The sequence below is a fragment of the Salvelinus alpinus genome, chromosome 5 (assembly GCF_045679555.1).
Source record: "Salvelinus alpinus chromosome 5, SLU_Salpinus.1, whole genome shotgun sequence".
Classification (NCBI taxonomy): domain Eukaryota; kingdom Metazoa; phylum Chordata; class Actinopteri; order Salmoniformes; family Salmonidae; genus Salvelinus; species Salvelinus alpinus.
Window position 1 is genome coordinate 71418794 of NC_092090.1, and position 21067 is coordinate 71439860.

At 41.8% G+C, this 21067-nt stretch overlaps 2 protein-coding genes across 9 annotated transcripts in view; both read right to left on the reverse strand.

Annotated features, from left to right (window-relative positions):
* Positions 1–2981, reverse strand: part of LOC139576706 (ATPase MORC2A-like) — a 30930-nt gene extending 27949 nt beyond the window's left edge. For 2 of the 5 annotated variants that reach the window (XM_071403059.1, XM_071403056.1), the window contains exons 1-2: positions 2167–2320; positions 174–322 (exon numbers count right to left, since the gene is read on the reverse strand). In XM_071403059.1, the coding sequence (XP_071259160.1) occupies positions 174–241 (68 nt within the window). In that variant the 5' untranslated portion in view covers positions 242–322; positions 2167–2320. Of the gene's footprint in view, positions 1–173; positions 323–2147; positions 2323–2850 lie in introns of those variants that run through there. The other 3 variants (XM_071403058.1, XM_071403057.1, XM_071403060.1) reach the window with 3 other exon arrangements.
* A 1172-nt stretch (positions 2982–4153) lies between these two features.
* LOC139576709 (insulin-like growth factor-binding protein 3 receptor) lies at positions 4154–20974 on the reverse strand. 4 transcript variants are annotated; one of them, XM_071403068.1, is made up of 7 exons: positions 17696–20974; positions 17412–17574; positions 15127–15391; positions 14852–14960; positions 14538–14688; positions 6743–6778; positions 4154–6487 (listed from the first exon to the last, which is right to left on the reverse strand). In XM_071403068.1, the coding sequence occupies exons 1-7, from the start codon at positions 17713–17715 to the stop codon at positions 6467–6469; spliced, it is 765 nt and encodes a 254-aa protein (XP_071259169.1). In that variant the 5' UTR covers positions 17716–20974; the 3' UTR covers positions 4154–6466. The 4 variants fall into 4 exon arrangements, with proteins under 4 accessions (XP_071259169.1, XP_071259167.1, XP_071259168.1 ...); XM_071403066.1 differs by having other exon boundaries at positions 6638–6778; XM_071403067.1 differs by having other exon boundaries at positions 6633–6778.
* Positions 20975–21067: the final 93 nt, after the last annotated feature.

The window sequence follows — 21067 nt, forward strand, 5'->3', positions numbered from 1 at the left end:
TCCACAATGACATTCCTCTCCTCTTTACAATGTCCACATTGGAAAAACGTTGAGTAATACTTTCATGTGTCTTTTGTAATTTGTGACCTCCATGTGATGTGTGTAGTATTAATGATAGTGTGGTGTGTGTAGCTATGAGATATATATATATATTAACCACAGACGGTACTTACGAGTTGGTGTGCAGATACTCGAAGGTGAGCTGAGCCCTGTTCAGGGTGCTGTAGTTAGAATAGGCCATCGCCACTCGTTAAAAGCTACTTCCTGGTCTTCTTTCTGACTTCCTCGCAGTCCAGTGTGGCTTTTCAAGAGCCTCATGCACCTACAGAATAACAGCAGCAGTCAGCTCCACTGGTCAAACGTATGCATGGTGTCAAGGATATTATGAATGTGTGAAATAACAAGAGCCTGGAATATAATGAGCTTACATAAAAATCAAAGGGCAATTTCACAGTAACAGAATTACGCGGATACTTTTTACACTTTAAAATGTATGCCAAACAAAAAACATTGATTTCAAAGAACCATACAACCCTATGCACAACGACTACTTTGAACACAGTAAAATAAAATAAAATACTTGCTAAGTTTGGTCAAATCTCCCTTAGTTTTAGTATCAGTTTTTGTTACTAAATGTATCTGCACAATTCTTCCTGTAAATTTGTTTTTATAAAATGTTCAGTGGAAATTGTTAAAAGTAGTCCTTTGAAATCAATGGTTTTTGTTTTGTATACTATACATCTTAAAGTGAATCTGAGTGTCAGCGTAATTCCATTACAATGGAATTTCTTAGAACAAATACCACTGGAGGAAAAGCCTCTAGATATCTGATACTTCATCATTAATCAAACAGCCACCAGACTATTACATTGAACCCCCCCCTCCATTTGTTTTGTACACTGCTGCTACTACTCGCTGTTTATAATCTATGCATAGTCACTTCACCCCTACCTACATGTACAAATTACCTCAACTAACCTGTACCCCCACACACTAACTTGGTACCGGTACCCCCTGTATATAGCCTCGTTATTATGTTATTGTGTTACTTTTTACGTTAGTTATTTGGTAAATATTTTCTTAGCTCTTCTTGAACTGCACTGTTGGTTAAGGGCTTGTAAGTAAGCATTTCACAATAAGGTCTACACTTGTACTCAGTGCATGTGACAAATAAAGTTTGATTTGATCAGCGGGAATAAGTCCTGTTGAAAAGTATGCCTATTCAAACTTGGAAATAAGTCCTGTGGTGGTTGGCAACCTCTGTCAATTCATGACTGGATTTGAGTGCTTTTTCTATAGGTAAAGACGTGTTATTACTTAGCACGATCACAGTCTCTATCACACAAACAACCCCCCACTCTCTCTGCTCCTGTCCTGTTTAGAGCTTGCCAGCTTGTAGTCCTAAAAAACTGAAACGAGTTCGTTCAGCCATTCCTTTGGGGAAAGAACCGGGTTTTGAGATAAACGCCCAAAATAAGGTCTGTTACAGGCGTAGATCGTATACGTTTTGTTCTATGAGATAATATCAGTCAGTTAACATGACCTTTATGAATTATGAAACCTTTGTGCTTTTTCTGATTACATAAGTGCTTTAAAAAATTCACAAAAATGTTTACAAAAATTATTTGTTTAGTTGATTAAGATCTCATAGAATAAAACGTTAAATATCTCCTAAGCCTTCGTTTGCCACAGACCTTACTTTGGGCGTTTATCAAAAAAACGTACAAAAACTCCATTCATTTTCCCATAGGCTTTGTCCAACGAACCAAGGCGGAGCTATTGCCTAGAAAAAGATGCCATTACTAATTTCTCTCTATAGACCACGCGCCAGGTAACACTCCACTTTCAAACTGGCCCGCCGAGAAGAGAACACTCACGTGGGAGGCCTGTTAATGCTGTTTATCTGGATCATTCCATAAGACTCATCTAGGCTAAATCTTGACGTAATTTTTATTATCGAGTATGGATGAGTAAAGAGACGAGGTTATTGTCCAGTTATACTTTAACAAATGGTTAGTCTACTGACCAAGTTAACTAGCAACCTATATTGGCTCTCACACCCACAATTCCTGGTAGCTACCCTCCCTATGTAACGTTAGCTAGCTAGTTAGTTAGTAAACACCTGTAAAGAGCACATTAGCATGTACATTTATCCAATATGCAAACCGTTTAGAGCGCCAGCAGCTTCAAATTGACTTTAGGTCCGTGTAAAACATCCGTCGAAGCGATAACTACGTTACATTTCTGAAACCAACTCTACAGGCCGCGAAAACCTCATCCTTACTCCCCTCCCTCACAGTACTGCGCACAGAGGAGAGGAAGGTCCGAAAGGTACGCCCGCCTCTACCGTTCATCTGAACACCAATAGAAACACGTCATTTATTTACATTACTGTAATTTGTCAATCTTCGTGCCACGTAAATTATCAGGAAGTAGAACGTCTCGATTCAAGAAATAAGAAAATATAATAACGATATTTAAAGACATTGACGTCATGTAACAAATATTTTAACGTGAGCATTTTGCCTGTTAAAGTTGTTTATTATTATTGTAATATGCGTAATAAAGCCCAGCACACGCTAGTGCTGAAAGCCCGTTAATACTAATTTCCCTAAGTATCTCTGTCTTCTCAAACTCAGCCTAGGCTAGCTCTAAAGTTTAACTCTGTTATTAGCCAAAACTAAACGATTATATTTGTTTTGGACATGCAGTTCGACTTTGCTCTATGATCCCCATGGTAAGTTTGTTGAATTAGCAACGTTAGTCGCGTGCTAACTGCTAGTTAGTTGACGGTTTATACACCAGTAAAGAATACCCATTAGCTTTTGCTAATGGAACAGTTTTTTTTACCTTATTTCCAGAATATTCCGTTGTTTGAATCTTTTTGCTTGTTCATTTAGGACCTAGATTTAGCTGTGTGTTGTTGATTACTACTTGACAGCCATGTTGAATGTCAAATTCTGAAATGGCTGCCAGTGTCTCCTTGTTTTATGCAATAGTTAGTTGACCCATGCATGCTTGTACTTTATTTAGGTGAGTACTACACCCATATCTGTGCACAACTGTCTATTTTAAGTAGGCTACTAGGATAGTTTAGCTACTGGAAAATGTAAATTGTCAACTCCCCAACACTTCATTCCAACCTTCCTTGATTGTAAGGGGGAATTCTGACCTGAGTCACTCGCACTAAAATGCACTTTTCTCCCTACTGTATACTGACATTGAACTTAAGCATGGGGAAACGCATGTGCCAGCCATGTATTCGTTTGGGGTGGAGATCACAGAAATAGAGTTGTCAAAAGATATTCCTTATTCTGACCTTGACTTAAATCCCACACCAGAAAACCATGAATAAGTTCAAGCGAACCTGTCGGTTCCAAGTGGGAAAACATACTGGTCATGTCCAAATACCCATACTTGCGCCCTAAATAGTAGGCCGTTTGAGTATGCAAAAAAAGTTTAGTTTATTAAGGTGATCAATTAGATATGGGGATGCGCTACCGTAATCAACGAATAGCGGGAAACAACTCAATCACGCATGACGCATTCTCAGCATTCAAAACTAGAATGTTTAATATGCAAAAAGCATATCAACATGACAAGTATTTCCACCCCTTTCCCACAGTGAAGAATAAAATGCTGTGCCCTTGTGCATTTTTTTATTTATTGTATGGCCTTTTACCTTGCAGTGATTAAACTTGGAGACGTAACCAAATGGGTACTGCAGCCTAGAGCGAGTGATGACGATGTAAAGCATTGCACAATGACAGTCACACCAAATTTAACCGACTTTCTCTGTTTCCTACTATTTCTGTCATGTTAAATATTATCCACTAGTATTGACTGTCAATGCGTAAAGGCCCCCCAAACCCTATTTTCCATGAAGTAGCTCAGGTCTGATGAAAACTTCCCTAAACATACATTGTAAAATATCAGTGTTTTTAAATCTAAGCATGGGTTCTGAAAAGGAGATAAATATCCATACATTTGAATGGCTATCTTTCATTGATCTCCATTCTGAAAGCATTCTCCATAGGTTATTCTGTTGTGCTAATCAAATTGAAATTAAACAGGTACAAATTAAAGGGACTGCTTTAGATAAATTAACAGAACTATATATTTAACTGATCAAGTTGATTGGCCACCCAGTGGGTGTGTTTTCTAGGATTTAATTATATTTATTCAGTGCATGCAAGAGAGCTACAACCAAAAACCGTGCATGAGGTAAGTCTGAGTACCAAATACGGAAGTGCATAAATCAAAATGTGTAAAAGGCATTCCTTCCCTAAGTCTTCCCTAAATCAGCCCCTATGTGACTACCCTTGAAGAGCTTTTTGATCTAGTCTGTCTGGAGTGGTTGAATCAACATTGTTTCCACATCATTTCAATGAAATGATGTTGAACCAACATGGACTAGATGTTGAATTGACATCTGTGCCCAGTGCATCTATTCTATTGGTTCCATTTAATCGGGCAGTAAAGGCCACATACAGTATTTCAGTATTTGAAATGACAAAAATTATTTGAGCCCAGGTCTAAGCCTAACCCCGTCCAGTGTCAGGTCTGAAGCACTTGATGGAGGGGCCCTAATGTAAGGGGACTGGTGATGGTGGGGCCCTAATGTAAGTAGACTGGTGATGGAGGGGCCCTAATGTCAGGTGACAGGTGATGGAGAGGCCCTAATGTCAGGAGACAGGTGATGGAGGGGCCCTAATGTCAGGAGACTGGTGATGGAGGGGCCCTAATGTAAGGAGACAGGTGATGGAGGGGCCCTAATGTCAGGAGACTGGTGGAGGGGCTCTAATGTAAGGAGACAGGTGATGGAGGGGCCCTAACGTCAGGAGACAGGTGATGGAGGGACCCTAATGTAAGGAGACAGGTTATCCAGAGCCCTGTGTCTCCTAAGGAATAGGGTTCCATTTGGGAAGGATCCCCTGTCATGTCTGAGGCCTGGACAGTGATGAAGGTGAAAGTAATGGTTCACCTCTGCTGCTGGGATCCCATCCATGGATCAATAGCCACATGGTCAACAATATGATCAGGTTGGCAGGGTCTCAGTCCAGTACTACAGACCCATTAAGGTCATGGTGTCTCTATGATGGAATCCTACATCTTCCAGTCTTCCATTGACATAAACCAACCATTTTGTGATCTGCATCTACAGTGAGCTCCAAAAGTATTGGGACAGTGAATTATTTGTTTTGGCTCTGTACTCAAGCAGTTTGGAATTGAAATTATACAATGACTATGAGGTTAAAGTGCAGACTGTCAGCTTTAATTTGAGTGTATTCTCATCCATATCAGGTGAACCGTTCGGAAATTACAGCAGTTTTTGTGCATAGTCCCATTTTAGGGGACCAAAAGTATTGGGTCAAATTCACTTAATGTATATTTGTGTTAAAGTAGTCAAAAGTGTAGTATTTGGTCCCATATTCCTAGCACGCAATGATTATATCAAGCTTGTGACTCTAGAAACCTGTTGGATGCATTTGCGGTTTTTGTTGCGTTTCAGATTATTTTGCGCACAAAATATACCCCCAAGACATGCTAACCTCTCACCATTACAATAACAAGGGAGGTTAGCATTTTTTGTGGGGGGGTGTATGATATTCACGATTCATTCAAGACTATCCGTAATCATGGTAGCATCCACATTAATGTAGAAATGTTTAGGAAAACGTATTCCATTCTTATTTACAATAAGTGACTCAAATGACAATACGTGATTTACCATTCTTTTCTATTGGACATGAAATAACAAGCTTGATGTAATCATTGCATGCTAGGAATTTGGGACCAAATACTAAACTTGACTATTTTAGTACACAAGTGAATTTGTCCCAATACTTCTGGTCCCCTAAAATGGGGGGGGGGGAAGACTATGTACAAAAAGTGCTGTAATTCATTAAACTAATAAACTGTGCAAGATTCAACACAAGTTTGCACCACAAGTGAACTTTGTAGGAGAAGTGATAAGATGGGGAAGACAGTACTGGAATCAAGGTGCAGTATGAAGAGATGGTTTTTCAGCCTGCTGCAGAAGATGGGCAGTGACTCCAACTTTTCTTGACAGTGGTGGGGAGGACGCTCCAGAGAGAGGAGCTGGACTGGGATGAACAGCTGCAGGCGGCTCAGATGGATGGAAGTGCCAAGAGGCCTGAGCAGAATAAAACCACCTTAGGATGTGGCAACATGTTTAAATAAAATGTAAATATTTAATAACGTGCCCATTCACCCTGCAGTCATAACATGACAGAGTAGAACATCAAAAGTCTACCAGAGGGCAATGTTTGTGGACAGAGCATGGGTTGAGATCAACAACAGCAGCTAAGCAGTTTGAAATGAGATGCTCCATCAAACTCTGATCCCAGCAGCAGACTATCAGAAAGAGTCCTTTATTCGAACCATCCTCCTTCTTTCTTCCTTCTCTACTGGGTACTAGCTGCATGGTGTGGTGGAGACTGGTTCAGGAGTCAATCAGTGGCTCCTGTCACAGGGGGAAGGAGTGATAACGTCTTGAGTTAAATAACACTCACATAAACAACATGTCACTTAGATTGCAGAGCTGTAAATACTTCAACCCACTAACTGTATATTAGTTATATTATTATTAAATCAGAAAGATCAGAAACCTAACCCTTTGCAGTTCCAGGCCGTTGTTGTGGTAACGCCGTACGTGTGAGTGTGTGAGACTGGCGGAGAAGCAGAGCAGCACACACACCCCCAGCAGACACACACTCACCTGGATCAGATGCCTACTCGCCAGACCCAGCTCCTTCTGCAGAGTTACACACAAGTTTAGAGGCACTGACCTAGGGCAGTGTGTGTGTGTACCTTTGACAGCATGTGTTTGTATCTCAGGGAGTATTGAAAGACGGAACCATCAACTTTTTTTTCACAAATATTTTTCTTAATATTAACATTTGAAATATACATTTTTATACAACAAAGTATCAGCTATCACACCATGTAAAGGAACAACCCGATTACATTTGTTTTTCTTCCATAAAATGCACCTAACTGGATTTATCAACTCCATCAGCCACCATAGAAGGCAATTTGTTATTTAATTGTGAAACACGTGTTTTAAAGTCGTTGATTGTTTCATTCTAACAGATTATTCAAATATACACCGAACACTTGTTGGTTTTCATCAATGATCTCTTTGTACTTTCCCTCGATCCTGACTAGTCTTCCAGTCCCTGCCGCTGAAAAACATTGCCACAGCGCGATGCTGTCACCACCATGCTTCACCGTAGGGATGGTACCAGGTTTCCTACAGACGTGACTCTTGGCATTCAGGCCAAAGAGTTCAATCTTGGTTTCATCAGGCCAGAGAATGTTGTTTCTCATGGTGTGAGAGTCCTTTAGGTGTCTTTTGGCAAACTCAAAGCGGGCTGTCATGTCTTTAACTGAGGAGTGGCTTCCGTCAGGCCACTCCACCATAAAGGCCTGATTGGTAGAGTGCTGCAGAGATGGTTGTCCTTCTGGACGGTTCTCCCATCTCCACAGAGGAATTCTGGAGCTCTGTCGGAGTGACCATTGGGTTCTCGGTCACCTCCCTGACCAAGGCCCATCTTCCCCGATTGCTCAGTTTGGCCGGGCGGCCAGCTCTAGGAAGAGTCTTAATGATTCCTAACTTCTTCCATGTAAGAATGATGGAGGCCACTGTGTTCTTGGGGACCTTCAATGCTGCAGACATTTTGTTGACAATTCCTTCGACCTTATGGCTTAGTTTTTTCTCTGACATGCACTGTCAACTGTGGGACCTTATATAGACAGGTGTATGCCTTTCCAAATCATGTCCAATCAATTGAATTTACAACAGATGGACTCCAATCAAGTTGTAGAAACATCAAGGATAATCATTGGAAACAGGATGCACCTGAGCTCAATTTCAGCTCTGAATACTTCTGTAAATAAGGTAGTTTTTTTTTATTTTATACATTTGCAAACATTTCTAAAAACCTGTTTTTTGGTTTGTCATTATGGGGTATTGTGTGTGTATATCGAGGGGGAAAAAACGATTAAATACATTTTACAATAAGGCTGTAACGTGACAATGTGGAAAAAGTCCAGGGGTCTGAATACTTTCCGAATGCACCATATGCCCTCCCAGGCCCATTGCTGCACCCCTGCCCAGTCATGTGAAATCCATAAATTAGGGCCTAATTTATGTATTTCAATTGACTGATTTTCTTATACAGTGGCAAGAAAAAGTATGTGAACCCTTGGGAATTACCTGGACTTCTGCATAAATTGGTCATCAAATTTGATCTGATCTTCATCTAAGTCAACAAAAGACAAACAGTGTGTTTAAACTAATTATTGTATTTTTCTTGTCTATATTGAATACATTATTTAAACATTCACAGTGTAGGTTGGGAAAAGTATGTGAACCCCTAGGCCAGGCATTCTCAAACTGGGGTACGCCAAATAAAAATGTGATTTACATTTCTTTTCTCTTCCCAACGGAGGAGGTTTTTTCCTCGCCTGAGTAGCCTTGTTTCACTGCCAAAAATAAAATTAAACCATCTAGTGTTCAGCGAAATAACAACAATGTCAAATACAGGTAGCCTAGTCAAATAATTAACGTCCAATCACATTAACCGTTACTCTATAGCGGGAATTCCACTAACGGTCCGTATGTAGCCAAACGTAGCTGCTGCTCATGTTGGTATCTGTACTGATGGTGCAAAAGCCATGACAGGGAGACATAGTGGAGGTAATGCCCGTGCAAGCAATTGCTCCCGACGGAGGCTCTTGGCTGCCAAAGGAATGCCTGACAGCTTGAAAGACGTTTTGGACAGTGAAAATGGCTAACTTTGTTAAAGCAAGGCCCCTGAACTCTCGTGTATTTTCTGCACTATGCAATATGGGCAGCGACCATGTAACGCTTTTACGATAGAAGTGCGCTGGTTATCAAAGGGCAAAGTATTGACACTTTTTTTTTCATTGAGAGACGAGCTTAAAGTTCTCTTTACTGACCATAATTTCCACTTGTCTGACCGATTGAATGATAACGAGTTTCACACAACTGGCCTATCTGGGTGATGTTTTTTCTCACCTGAATGATCTGAATCTAGGATTACAGGGACTCTCCGCAACTATATTCAATGTGCGGGACAAAATTGAGGCTATGATTAAGAAGTTGGAGCTCTTCTCTGTCTGCATTAACAAGGACAACACACAGGTCTTTCCATCATTATGATTTTTTGTATGCAAATGAACTCATGCTTACGGACAACGTCAAATGTGATACAGCGAAGCACCTGAGTGAGTTGGGTGCGCAATTACGCAGCTACTTTCCCGAAACGGATGACACAAACAACTGGATTTGTTATCCCTTTCATGCCCTGCCTCCAGTCTACTTACTGATATCTGAACAAGAGAGCCTCATCGAAATTGCAACAAGCAGTTCTGTGAAAATTTTATTTAGATCAGAAGCCACTGCCAGATTTCTGGATTGGGCTGCGCTCAGAGTATCCTGCCTTGGCAAATCACGCTGTTAAGACATTGATGCCCTTTGCAACCACGTACCTATGTGAGAGTGGATTCTCAGCTCTCATTAGCATGAAAACTAAATACAGGCACAGACTGTGTGGAAAATTATTTAAGACAGACTCTCCAATACAACCCAACATTGCAGAGTTATGTGCATCCTATCAAGCACACCCTTCTCATTAACCTGTGGTGAGTTATTCACAATTTTCGATTAACAAATAAGGTTTAATATGTACGATGGTTAAATAAAGAGCAAAATTATTGTTTATTATTCTATTATTATTTGTGCCCTGGTCCTATAAGAGCTCTTTGTCACTTTCCACGAGCCGGGTTGTGACGACAACTCACACTCATTCTTATGTTTAATAAATGTATCGTATAGTGTGTGTGTGGCAGGTTTACAATGATGGCAAAAAACAACATTTGAGAGTGCGCTGACCCTAGTGCTAGAGGGGGTACGCAGCTGATGTTAACCATTCCTCGAACAAAAGAGATATCAGAAGACCTAAGAATAAGAATTGTTTACTTGCATAAAGCTGGAAATGGTTGTAAAAGTATCTCTAAAAGCCTTGATGTTTATCCGTCCACGGTAAGACAAATTGTCTATAAATGGAGAAAATTCAGCACTGTTGCTACTCTCTCTAGGAGTGGCCGTCCTGCAAAGTTGACTGCAAGAGCACAGTGCAGAATGCTCAATAAGGTTAAGAAGAATCCTAGTGTCAGCTTACAGAAATCTCTGGAACATGCTAACATCTCTGACGAGTCTACGATATGCAAGACACTAAACAAGAATGGTGTTCATGGGAGGACGCCACAGAAGAAGCTACTGCTGTCCAAACAAAACATGGCTGCACATCTGAAGTTCGCAAAAGAGCACCTGGATGTTCCACAGTGCTACTGGCAAAATATTCTGTGGACAGCTGAAACTACAGTTGAGTTGTTTGGAAGGAACACACAACACTATGTGTGGAGAAAAAAAGGCCCAGCACACCAACATCAAAACCTCATCCCAACTGTAAAGTATGATGGAGGGAGCATCATGGTTTGGGGCTGCTTTGCTGCCTCAGGGCCTAGACAGCTTGCTATCGTCGATGGAAATATTCCCAAGTTTATTTAGACATTTTGCAGGAGAATGTTAGGCTATCTGTCTGCCAATTGAAGCTCAACAGAAGTTGGGTGATGCAACAGGATAACGACCCAAAACACAGAAGTAAATCAACAACAGAATGGCTTCAACAGAAGAAAATCCGCCTTCTGGAGTGGCCCAGTCAGAGTCCTGACCTCAGCCCGATTGAGATGCTGTGGCATGACCTCAAGAGAGCAGTTAACACCAGACATCCCAAGAACATTGCTGAACTGAAACAGTTTTGTAAAGAGGAATGGTCGAAAATTCCTCCTGTCCGTTGTGCAGGTCTGATCCGCAACTACAGAAAACGTTTGGTTAAGGTTATTGCTGCCAAAGGAGGGTCAACCAGTTATTAAATCCAAGGGTTCACATACTTTTTCCACCCTGCACTGTGACTGTTTACACAGTGTGTTCAATAAAGACATGAAAACTTATAATTGTTTGTGTTATTAGTTTAAGCAGACTGTGTTTGTCTATTGTTGTGACCTAGACGAAGATCAGATCAAATTTGATGACCAATTTATGCAGAAATCCAGGTATTTCCAAAGGGTTCACATCCTTTTTCTTGCCACCGTATGAACTGTAACTCAGGAAAATCTTCCAAATTGTTGCATGTTGGGTTTATATTTTTGTTCAATATATAATACATATCTCCAAACGTTGTTTTGTTTTATATCATTGCATAATGCTCCAGGGCTAATTTCGTTAGCATTTTGGCATGTTTTTCTAGATTCAGAACATGATGACTCCTTGCGGTCCCCAGTCCACCTGGCCGTGTTGCTGCTCCAGTTTCAACTGTTCTGCCTGCGGCTATGGAACCCTGACCTGTTCACCGGACGTGCTACCTGTCCCAGACCTGCTGTTTTCAACTCTCTAGAGACCGCAGGAGCGGTAGAGATACTCTTAATGATCGGCTATGAAAAGCCAACTGACATTTACTCCTGAGGTGCTGGCTTGCTGCACCCTCGACAACTACTGTGATTATTATTATTTGACCATGCTGGTCATTTATGAACATTTGAACATCTTGGCCATGTTCTGTTATAATCTCCACCCGGCACAGCCAGAAGAGGACTGGCCACCCCTCATAGCCTGGTTCCTCTCTAGGTTTCTTCCTAGGTTTTGGCCTTTCTAGGGAGTTTTTCCTAGCCACCGTGCTTCTACACCTGCATTGCTTGCTGTTAGGGGTTTTAGGCTGGGTTTCTGTACAGCACTTTGAGATATCAGCTGATGTACGAAGGGCTATATAAATACATTTGATTTGATAAAACAAGATTTATAAAGCAAACAATGTCAAGCACAGCAAGCACTTCAATAGTTTAAGCATATTGCAGGACAATGAAGAATATCTTAACCTCTTAAGGGGGTTAGCAATCAGTGACGGAGTTCACAAGCCACTGACAGAGTTGACAAAAGAAACTCAAGACAGATATTCTTGTCTTAAAGTTACCTACAAACATTAGTAAAATATGGAAAATTATTACATTTGACAATTCCCAACAAAATATGACTATTCTATCAGGTCTTTCAGGCCCAGTTGACGTTAGATAAATCTGACAAAATTGCTTATTTAATTCATTATTCAAGTGGTATTCAAAGTAGCAATTTAGTTTTTCCTAAGTTGCTTTGACTCTGAACCCTAATTCAAATAAAGTTCAGACTTATTCTAAAATGGATTAAATAAAACGTTTCCCTCATCAATCTACACACAATATCCCATAATGACGAAGCAAAAACAGTTTAGACATTTTAGCAAATGTATTAAAAATTCAAAACAGATACCTTATTTATATAAGTATTCAGACCCTTTGCTATGAGACTTGAAATTGAGCTCAGATGCATCCTGTTTCCATTGATCATCCTTTAGATGTTTCTACAACTTGATTGGAGTCCACCTGTGGTAAATTAAAGTGATTGGACATGATTTGGAAAGGCACACACCTGTCTATATAAGCTCCCACAGTTGACAGTGCATGTCAGAGCAAAAAGCAAGCCATGAGGTTGAAGGAATAGTCCGTATAGCTCCGAGACAAGATTATGTCGAGGCACAGATCTGGGGAAGGGTACCAAAAAATGTCTGCAGCATTGAAGGTCCCCAAGAACACAGGGCCTCCATCATTCTTAAATGGAAGAAGTTTGGGAACCACCGAGGCTCTTCCTAGAGCTGGCCGCCCGGCCAAACTGAGCAATCGGAGGAGAAGGGCCTTGGTCAGGGAGGTGACCAAGAACCCGATGGTCACTAACGGAGCTCTAGAGTTCCTCTGTGGAGATGGGAGAAACTTCCATCTCTGTAGCACTCCACTAATCAGGCCTTTATGGTAGAGTGGCCAGACAGAAGCCACTTCTCAGTAAAATGCACGACAGCCCGCTTGGAGTTTGCCAAAAGGCACCTAAAGACTCACAGGCCATGAGAAGCAAGATTCCCAAGTGTCACGTCTGGAGGAAACCTGGCACCATCCCTATGGTGATGCATGGTGGTGGCAGCATCATGTTGTGGGGATGTTTTTCAGCGGCAGGACCTGAGAGACTAGTCAGGATCGAGAGAAAGATGAACAGAGCAAAGTACAGAGAGATCCATGATGAAAATCTGCTCCAGAGCGCTCAGGACCTCAGACTGGGGCAAAGGTTCACCTTCCAACAGAACAACGACCCTAAGCACACAGCCAAGACAACGCAGGAGTGGCTTCTGGACAAGTCTCTGAATGTCCTTGAGTGGCCCAGCCAGAGCCCGGATTTAAACCCGATCAAACATCTCTGGAGAGACCTGAAAATAGCTGTGCAAATCTATCAAATGTACAGAACTTTTCAGCCCATGGGTGGTCTTGTTGCACTACAGTTAATCAGGAGATGAAAGGGCCTCCCGAGTGGTGCAGTGATCTAAGGCACTGCCTCGCAGTGCTAGCTGTGCCACTGGAGATCCTGGTTCGAGTCCAGGCTATGTCGCAGCCGGCCGCGGCCGGGAGACCCATGGGGCGGCGCACAATTGGTCCAGCGTCATCCGGGTTAGGGGAGGGTTTGGCCGGCAGGGATGTCCTTGTCCCATCGCGATCTAGCGACTCCTGTGGCGGGCCGTTTGCATTGCACGCTGACACGTTCACCAGGTGTACAGTGTTTCCTCTGAGACATTGGTGCGGCTGGCTTCCGGGTTAAGCGGGTATTGTGTCAAGAAGCAGTGCAGCTTGGCTGAGTTGTGTTTTGGAGGACGCTCGGTTCTCGACCTTTGCCTCTCCTGAGTCCGTACGGGAGTTGCAGCGATGGGACAAGACTAACTACCAATTGGATACCACAAAATTAGGGAGAAAAAGGGGTACAAAAAAATAAAAAAAGGAATAAAAAAATAAATGATAATAACATCCGGAGATGAATTGGTTCTCATGGTATAGCTGACCCTGCTCATTTTGGATTCATTTATGATTTTAGATAAATCTGATGGAGTTGACCATAACTCCTGACAAATTTGATAGGAATCACAGTTTTGAGAGAAATATTTCTTCAAGTCAGAGGTGGCTATTGCAAGAAACTACATGTGATCATTTCTCTGTTAATATGTGGAAAATTACAAAAACGAATCTTTCCATGATAAAATTCCCCTAAATGTATTTTTTTAAGATCAAATGAGATACATTTTTTCAACCATTAAAATGAAATTTCCCTGTCGGACAAAGATGTCCCGACTTTCAAGAATCCCTGACCTGTTAGCATGGCGGTGTGTAGGTTGTGACTCAACTGAAATTTTAGAGCATGGCTGTGAGTGTGGGGTCGTGTGTATGTGTACCTGCGTTAGCATGGCTGTGAGTGTGGGGTCGTGTGTATGTGTACCTGCGTTAGCATGGCTGTGAGTGTGGGGTCATGTGTATGTGTACCTGCGTTAGCATGGCGGTGAGTGTGGGGTCGTGTGTATGTGTACCTGCGTTAGCATGGCGGTGAGTGTAGGATCAGGTGTGTACTGTAGACTGTAGCAAGACTGTGACGCTGAGGGCTTCTGGCTGCTTATCTCCATTGCAATCGCTCTGACAGGAGAGGATGTCCCTTCATTGGCAGGGCACACAGGTGGCAGCCTGGACATACATACACACACACGTTACAGAAGACACTAGACTTTACGCAGAGACACTCCAGAGGAGATAAGGCAGAAGTGCCATCTAGGCACTCTGTACAGAGCTGTATGCAACAGGTGAATGAACCAGTATATGGAAGACTAGGTATGTGTGTGTGACTCACAGGGCCGGAGGTAGGATGTGTGTAGGTGCGCTGACGATAAGGCAGGTGTGCGAGTTGCCCCCCACAGTTGGAGAGGAGAACATCAGTGTCACATTTACAGCCTCGTTACCTGAGGAGACAGAGACAATTTCAACTTTTACTGCTGCTACTGTATAGTTATTTCACCATGGCACATAATTCTCATTTATGTATTATTAAGCATGGTTTCATCATATAAAACCAATTAAGCATAACATGAAATGTGCACCATTTGCCTATCGAAGACAAAAACTGACCTGTGAGTCCCAGCTGACTGGCCAATAATGTTCCATGGAGGCAGAGGTCGCTCAGGGATTGGATGTCTGAGCTGTCCATCACAGCCAGTGGCACCCAAAGGGACAACTGTGTGATGGATGGTGGGCTCTGGGTGGAGTTCAGCAATACTGTTCCACATACCTCCTCTTTCGCAAATGGAGGAGAGGAAACTGTCTCCATTGCTGTACCATTGGCTCTCGCACACAACTGGAGGTTGGCCAACGACGACAGGAAGTGGTTCCAGTCCTTTGAAAGAAAATATGTATTTCCATTTCTCTGTACATCTAGTGGTCTGCACTCATCTAGCCCTGAAGGGATTTTTTTGGCCTGCATGCCCAAGATGCATTGAGCAGAGCCAAAAGCTGTGCTCTGCAACACCTAGCAGCGTCACACTTTTGCCCCAGCTAACACCCAGATTACTACAATAATCAACTAATCATGATCTTCAGTTTAGAATGCAATTCCTTTAAATCAGCTGTGTTTGCTAGGGATGGGGGAAAATAGTGACACCTATCAGGCCCCCGGGGACTGGAATTGCCCAGGCCTGCTCTACTGTATGGACTAAAGTATAGGAACAACAAGGTAAAGGGGCAGTTCCCCAACCTCCGGCATAATGGTATAAGTTACCATGAATTTTGTTCTTCGCCTATTGGTGTGTGTGTTGTATCTGTGGTTTGTCAAGGTTGGGCAAGCGGTGAGTGTGGCATAACTGTAGTGTTAAGAGTTGGGCACTTGGGCAGGCATTGTGTGTAATGTGTAGGGCTGGGCAGTATACCATAGTATTTTACTATAGACCGGTATTGATGCATGGACCAGTTTGGGTTTTTACTTTACCTTTTAAAACAGCATTTCAATGTTTAGTTTGTTAAATGTGATACGCAACTCTGGCGCGTGTAATGTGTGTTTTTATAGTTTACTCCGTTTGCTACTTGCAAGTTGTCTCTCTCGCTTCCCACACCAAGCCCTGCCCACTGTCACTCAAGGAGAGCAGTTGTTGCTCGACCATGGAGTCACGAGCACTTCACTTGCCGTTCACTTTGCAGTCTGCATGGTCAGACGCAACAAGATGTTGGGTGACAATGATGCTGCTTTCTATAATTACACTATTTGTTTGTGTATCTTAATGTCTACAAACAGCTTTCTTTTCTTAGCAAGTTGTGGCTAAGACAAATCATGTTAGCCACGAATGTTAATCGCTAGCTAAATGCAAAGAGAGAGGACTCATCATTGTATCTGTGACAGTGCCATTGAAGAAATCTCCATTTTGAAGTAGTCAATTTTCTTCTTCACGATTGGCTGATCCCTCCTGACGACCCGGTTGGACATGAAGTCGGAGGTCCCACCCAGTTGACTACATTAAAATGGTGGAAGCCCTCAATGGTGAAGCCCATGCTAATATGGCCTTTTCGCCACTAGAGGCCTCTATCATTTTCTATGGCTAAATGTAATCAGTCAGAGCAAACATAGCTTGCTAATATACAGCCTGATACCAGTGCTGGGGTAGGCCTAGATCAATATGTTGTTTGTGCAACGGTATCTTCTAAATCAGCGAGGAATAGGCAAAGCATGAATATATTAGCTAACTACATGAAGTGAATACCATAGAGATAGATACAGATGAGTCCTTTATATCTGTACCATTAGTCTGTGACAGCATGGGCAGCACCATTGAGGCTACAACCCATAAGAATTCCCATCCAGTTGACTACTTTAAAATGGTGGAAGCCCTCAACGGCGCTGCCCATGCTAAAATGGCCTGTTGGCCACTAGATGCCTCTATCATTCTCTATGGAGATTACACATGTACTGTAACATCGTATATGGTCCCCTAGAAAACACTGACAATCAATTTGGTAATAACTCCCCGGCTTATTCCTTTGTTGTCATTTCAAACAGCAATGTATTCAAAATGCTGCCCACTATATTCTAATTGTTGAACTACAATAATAATTTCCATAATTTCAACAGTTCACCAATAAACTGCTCTAGGCCTAGATTTTTGACCCATATCTATCATACAGCGCTTATTAGCACTACTTGACAGTGTGGAAATGATAACAAAAGTGCTGGAAATGTATAAATCAAACAGAATGGTGAATGCCCCATTGAAAACACTTATAATTAATGTATTACCACTCTAGGGTCGTGAATAGTTATCACTTTTATTATTCAAAAACATAAAATACCGTCAAATGTGAAAAATATAATAATATGATATTTTGGCCATATCACCAAGCCCAAACTGTGTGTGTAATGTATGTTGTACCTGCGTGTCTGGATTGGGCAGGCGGTGTGTGTGCGTGTATGACCCGAGGTTTAGGAAGGTGAGGGCAAGGGTCAGCACACAGAGGAAGAAGGTGACCCCAGGAGGATGCTGGGAAACATAGTCCCTTAGATTAGCAACTGGCTGCCAGGAACCCATCACACACCTGTAACACACACAACAGATTGCTGATATAAAAAAAAACTGACGACAATACAGGATTCAGGCAAACATTCCATAAACGCATTGCATTCGCCACAAAACGATTTAGCAACAACATACGTTACCTGGCTTGTGGGATCATCATACAGACAGGTCCACAGGGGTGACGTTGGTTTAGTCCAACGTCGAGCCGTTCTCTGCAATGCTACCTCGCGTTGCTTGCCATGTCAAGACAACGGAATTTACCAGTCAAAGTACAACTTTTGTAGCTGTCGTTGCTTTTCTTAATAGCAAAAGCCAAGCGCCTAGCTAGCCATACAGTTCCGTACAATCTACAACTCGCTAACGTTACTATAGTTAAACCGGATCGGTAGAAAGTTAATCAGCTAGCAAGCAGCTTTTGTTTAATGCAAACTAAATCATGATTTTTCTAAGCTAGCTACATCTAAAGTATGCAGTTCACATGAGAAGACTAGCTAGTACAAACAAAGCAAGTTAGTTCGTTACATTTCTAACCTATGTCTGAGAATTTGGACCATATTGTTTTGAAAGACAAACTAGTATTCTGCCAGCAGCACAAACAATGACGTCAATTTGTATGGTAATGAAGAATCCTTCAAAATAAAAACCCGCACATTTTATTCTTCACATGCTTCGTAAACAAACAGGTTAAGATTAACAGTGAAATGTGTATTTACGGGCACTTCCCAACAATGCAGAGAGGGGGGGGGAGAGAAATAGAAAAGTACAACACATAAAAGCAATAACAATGACTTGGCTATATACACGGGGTACCAGTACCAAGTCGACGTGCAGGGGTAAGAGGTAATTCAGATAGATATATACACTGTACAAAAATATAAACGCAACTTGCAACAATTTCAAAGATTTTACTGAATTCTAGTTCATGTAAGGAAATCAGTCAATTGAAATACATTCATTAGGCCCTAATCTATGGATTTCAGATGACTGGGAATACAGATATGCATCTATTGGTCACGGATACTTTAAACAAAGGTAGGTGCGTGGATCAGAAAACCAGTCAGTATCTGGTGTGACCACCATTTGCCTCATGCAGCGCGACACATCTCCTTCGCATCGAGTTGATCAGGCTGTTGGATTGTGGCCTGTGGTATGTTGTTCCACTCCTCGTTAATGGCTGTGCGAAATTTACTGGATATTGTCGGGAACTGGAACACGCTGTCATACAAGTCGATCCAGAGCATCCCAAACTTGCTCAATGGGTGACTTGTCTGGTGAGTATGCAGGCCATGGAAGAACTGGGACATTTTCAGCTTCCAGGAATTGTGTACAGATCCTTGCAACATGGGGCCGTGCGTTATCATGCTTGAACATGAAGCAATGGCGGGGGATGAATGGCACGACAATGGGCCTTAGGACCTCATCACGGTATCTCTGTGCATTCAAATTGCAAACGATAAAATGCAATTGTGTTCATTGTTCACTATGTTCACAACATTGGTATCAGCAAACCACTTGCCCACACAACGCCATTCATGCTATCTGCCCGGTACAGTTGAAACCGCGATTCATCCGTGAGGAGTGAAGAGCACACTTCTCCAGCGTGCCAGTGGTCATCGAAGGTGAGCATTTGCCCACTGAAGTCGGTTACGTGCCAAACTGCGGTCAGGTCAAGGCCCTGGTGAGGATGACTAGCACGCAGATGAGCTTCCTTGAGACGGTTTCTGACAGTTAGTGCAGCAATCCTTCAGTTGTGCAAACCCACAGTTTCATCAGCTGTACAGGTGGCTGGTCTCAGACGATCCCACAGGTGAAGCCAGATGTGGAGGTCCTGGGCTAAAGTGGTTACCAAATTCTCTAAAACAACATTGGAGGCAGCTTATGATAGAGAAATGAACATTCAATTATCTGGCAATAACTCTGGTGGACATTCCTGCCGTCTGCATGCCAATTGCACACTCCCTCAAAACGTAAAAAATCTGTGGCATTGTGTTGTGTACACAAAACTGCACATTTTAGAGTGGCTTTTTTATTCCAGGTGACTACCTCATGAAGCTGGTTGAGAGAATGCCAACAGTGTGCAAAGCTGTCATCAAGGCAAAGGGTGGCTATTTGAAGAATCTCAAATATAAAATATATTTTGATTTGCTTAACACTTTTTTTTTATTACTACATGATTCCATATGTGTTATTTCATAGTTTTGATGTCTTCACTATTATTCGACAATGTATAAAATAGTACAAATAAAGAAAAACCCTTGAATGAGTAGGTGTTCTAAAACTTTTGACTGGAAGTGTACATATAACTAGGAATAAAGTGACAGATAATAGCAGCAGCAGCATATGTGATGCAATGTTGATAAATATTAAAAATATATTACATTTGAATCAATGTGAATTTTTATTGTGCTCTTAAGCAAATGAAGGACTTTATGTAAATAATTGCAAATATGCTTCTATTTGTTTTTTAAGAGCACTGTCAAAAAATACAATGTTTAGATTGGTATGTTCACAACATTAGGCTGTATGGAAAAAACGATTTTATGTGCCAAGGTAAAAGTAGAGTAAGCAATACTCAGTAGGGTCTCTAGAGAATCTATATATGGTGTTATTTCTTGGGGGACTGAGATCTAAATATCCAGCAGAACTTTCTACTCCAACCATTCCATTCACTGCAATGCAATACAGGGAATGGATATGTGCCAAAGTAAAGGTGGGGTTGGGAATACTCAATTGGGTGTGTAACACAGGAGGTTGGAGATACCTTAATTGGGGAGAACGGGCTCGTGTTAATGACCGGAGCGGAAAGGTGGAATGGTATCAAATACATGGTTTCCATGTGTTTGATGCCATTCCAGCCCTTATTATGAGCCATTCTCCCCTCAGCAGCCTCCTGTGGCCTGTAATCTATATATTGTGTTATTTCTTGGGGTCCTGAGGTGTAAATACCCAGCAGCACTTTCTACTCCACCTACTGCAATGCAACACACTACTACACACCAAAAAATGTAATATTGGTTTATAGAGAAAAAATATTCTATGTGCCGAGGTAAAAGTGGGGTTGGGATTACTCATTAAGTACGGTCTGTAGAATCTTTATATGGTGTTATTTTATGGATAACTGTGGTCTAAATCCCCAGCAGCACTTTCATTCATTGCCCTTTATATAGTACAATATTAAAGTCAAATTATCCATAATTTTCAAAGGTGGTGGCAAATCTGTGAGAAAGAGTTGACTGCACTAGTGATAAAAACAAACGATATTCCCAAAATGTTGCCCGTTTTTGCAGGGGGACTCTTATTTTAAAATTAAAATAATCTGCGATCGTGTTGCCATCATAATATCCTGCTGCTCGGAGAACGGTAATAAAGCAGAATAACAAGAGTATAGTTAAAGAGTTCTGATTGGAGGAAAGCAGAGCCACGTGCATTGTCATTGGATTTGAACATGTGATGACTATGTCCCTCCCCTTCTTTCAAATCAGTTGTGGTTAGCTTTCAGGAATGCTTAAAAA

Excerpts from the sequence above, each read along its gene's own strand:
- LOC139576709 (XM_071403066.1), bottom strand. The coding sequence starts at position 17,715 with ATGATGATCCCACAAGCCAG. Across the intron at positions 17,575-17,695 it reads ATGATGATCCCACAAGCCAG|GTGTGTGATGGGTTCCTGGC; the intron begins GTAACGTATGTT and ends TGTGTGTTACAG. Across the intron at positions 14,689-14,851 it reads CACATCCTACCTCCGGCCCT|GCTGCCACCTGTGTGCCCTG; the intron begins GTGAGTCACACA and ends ATGTATGTCCAG.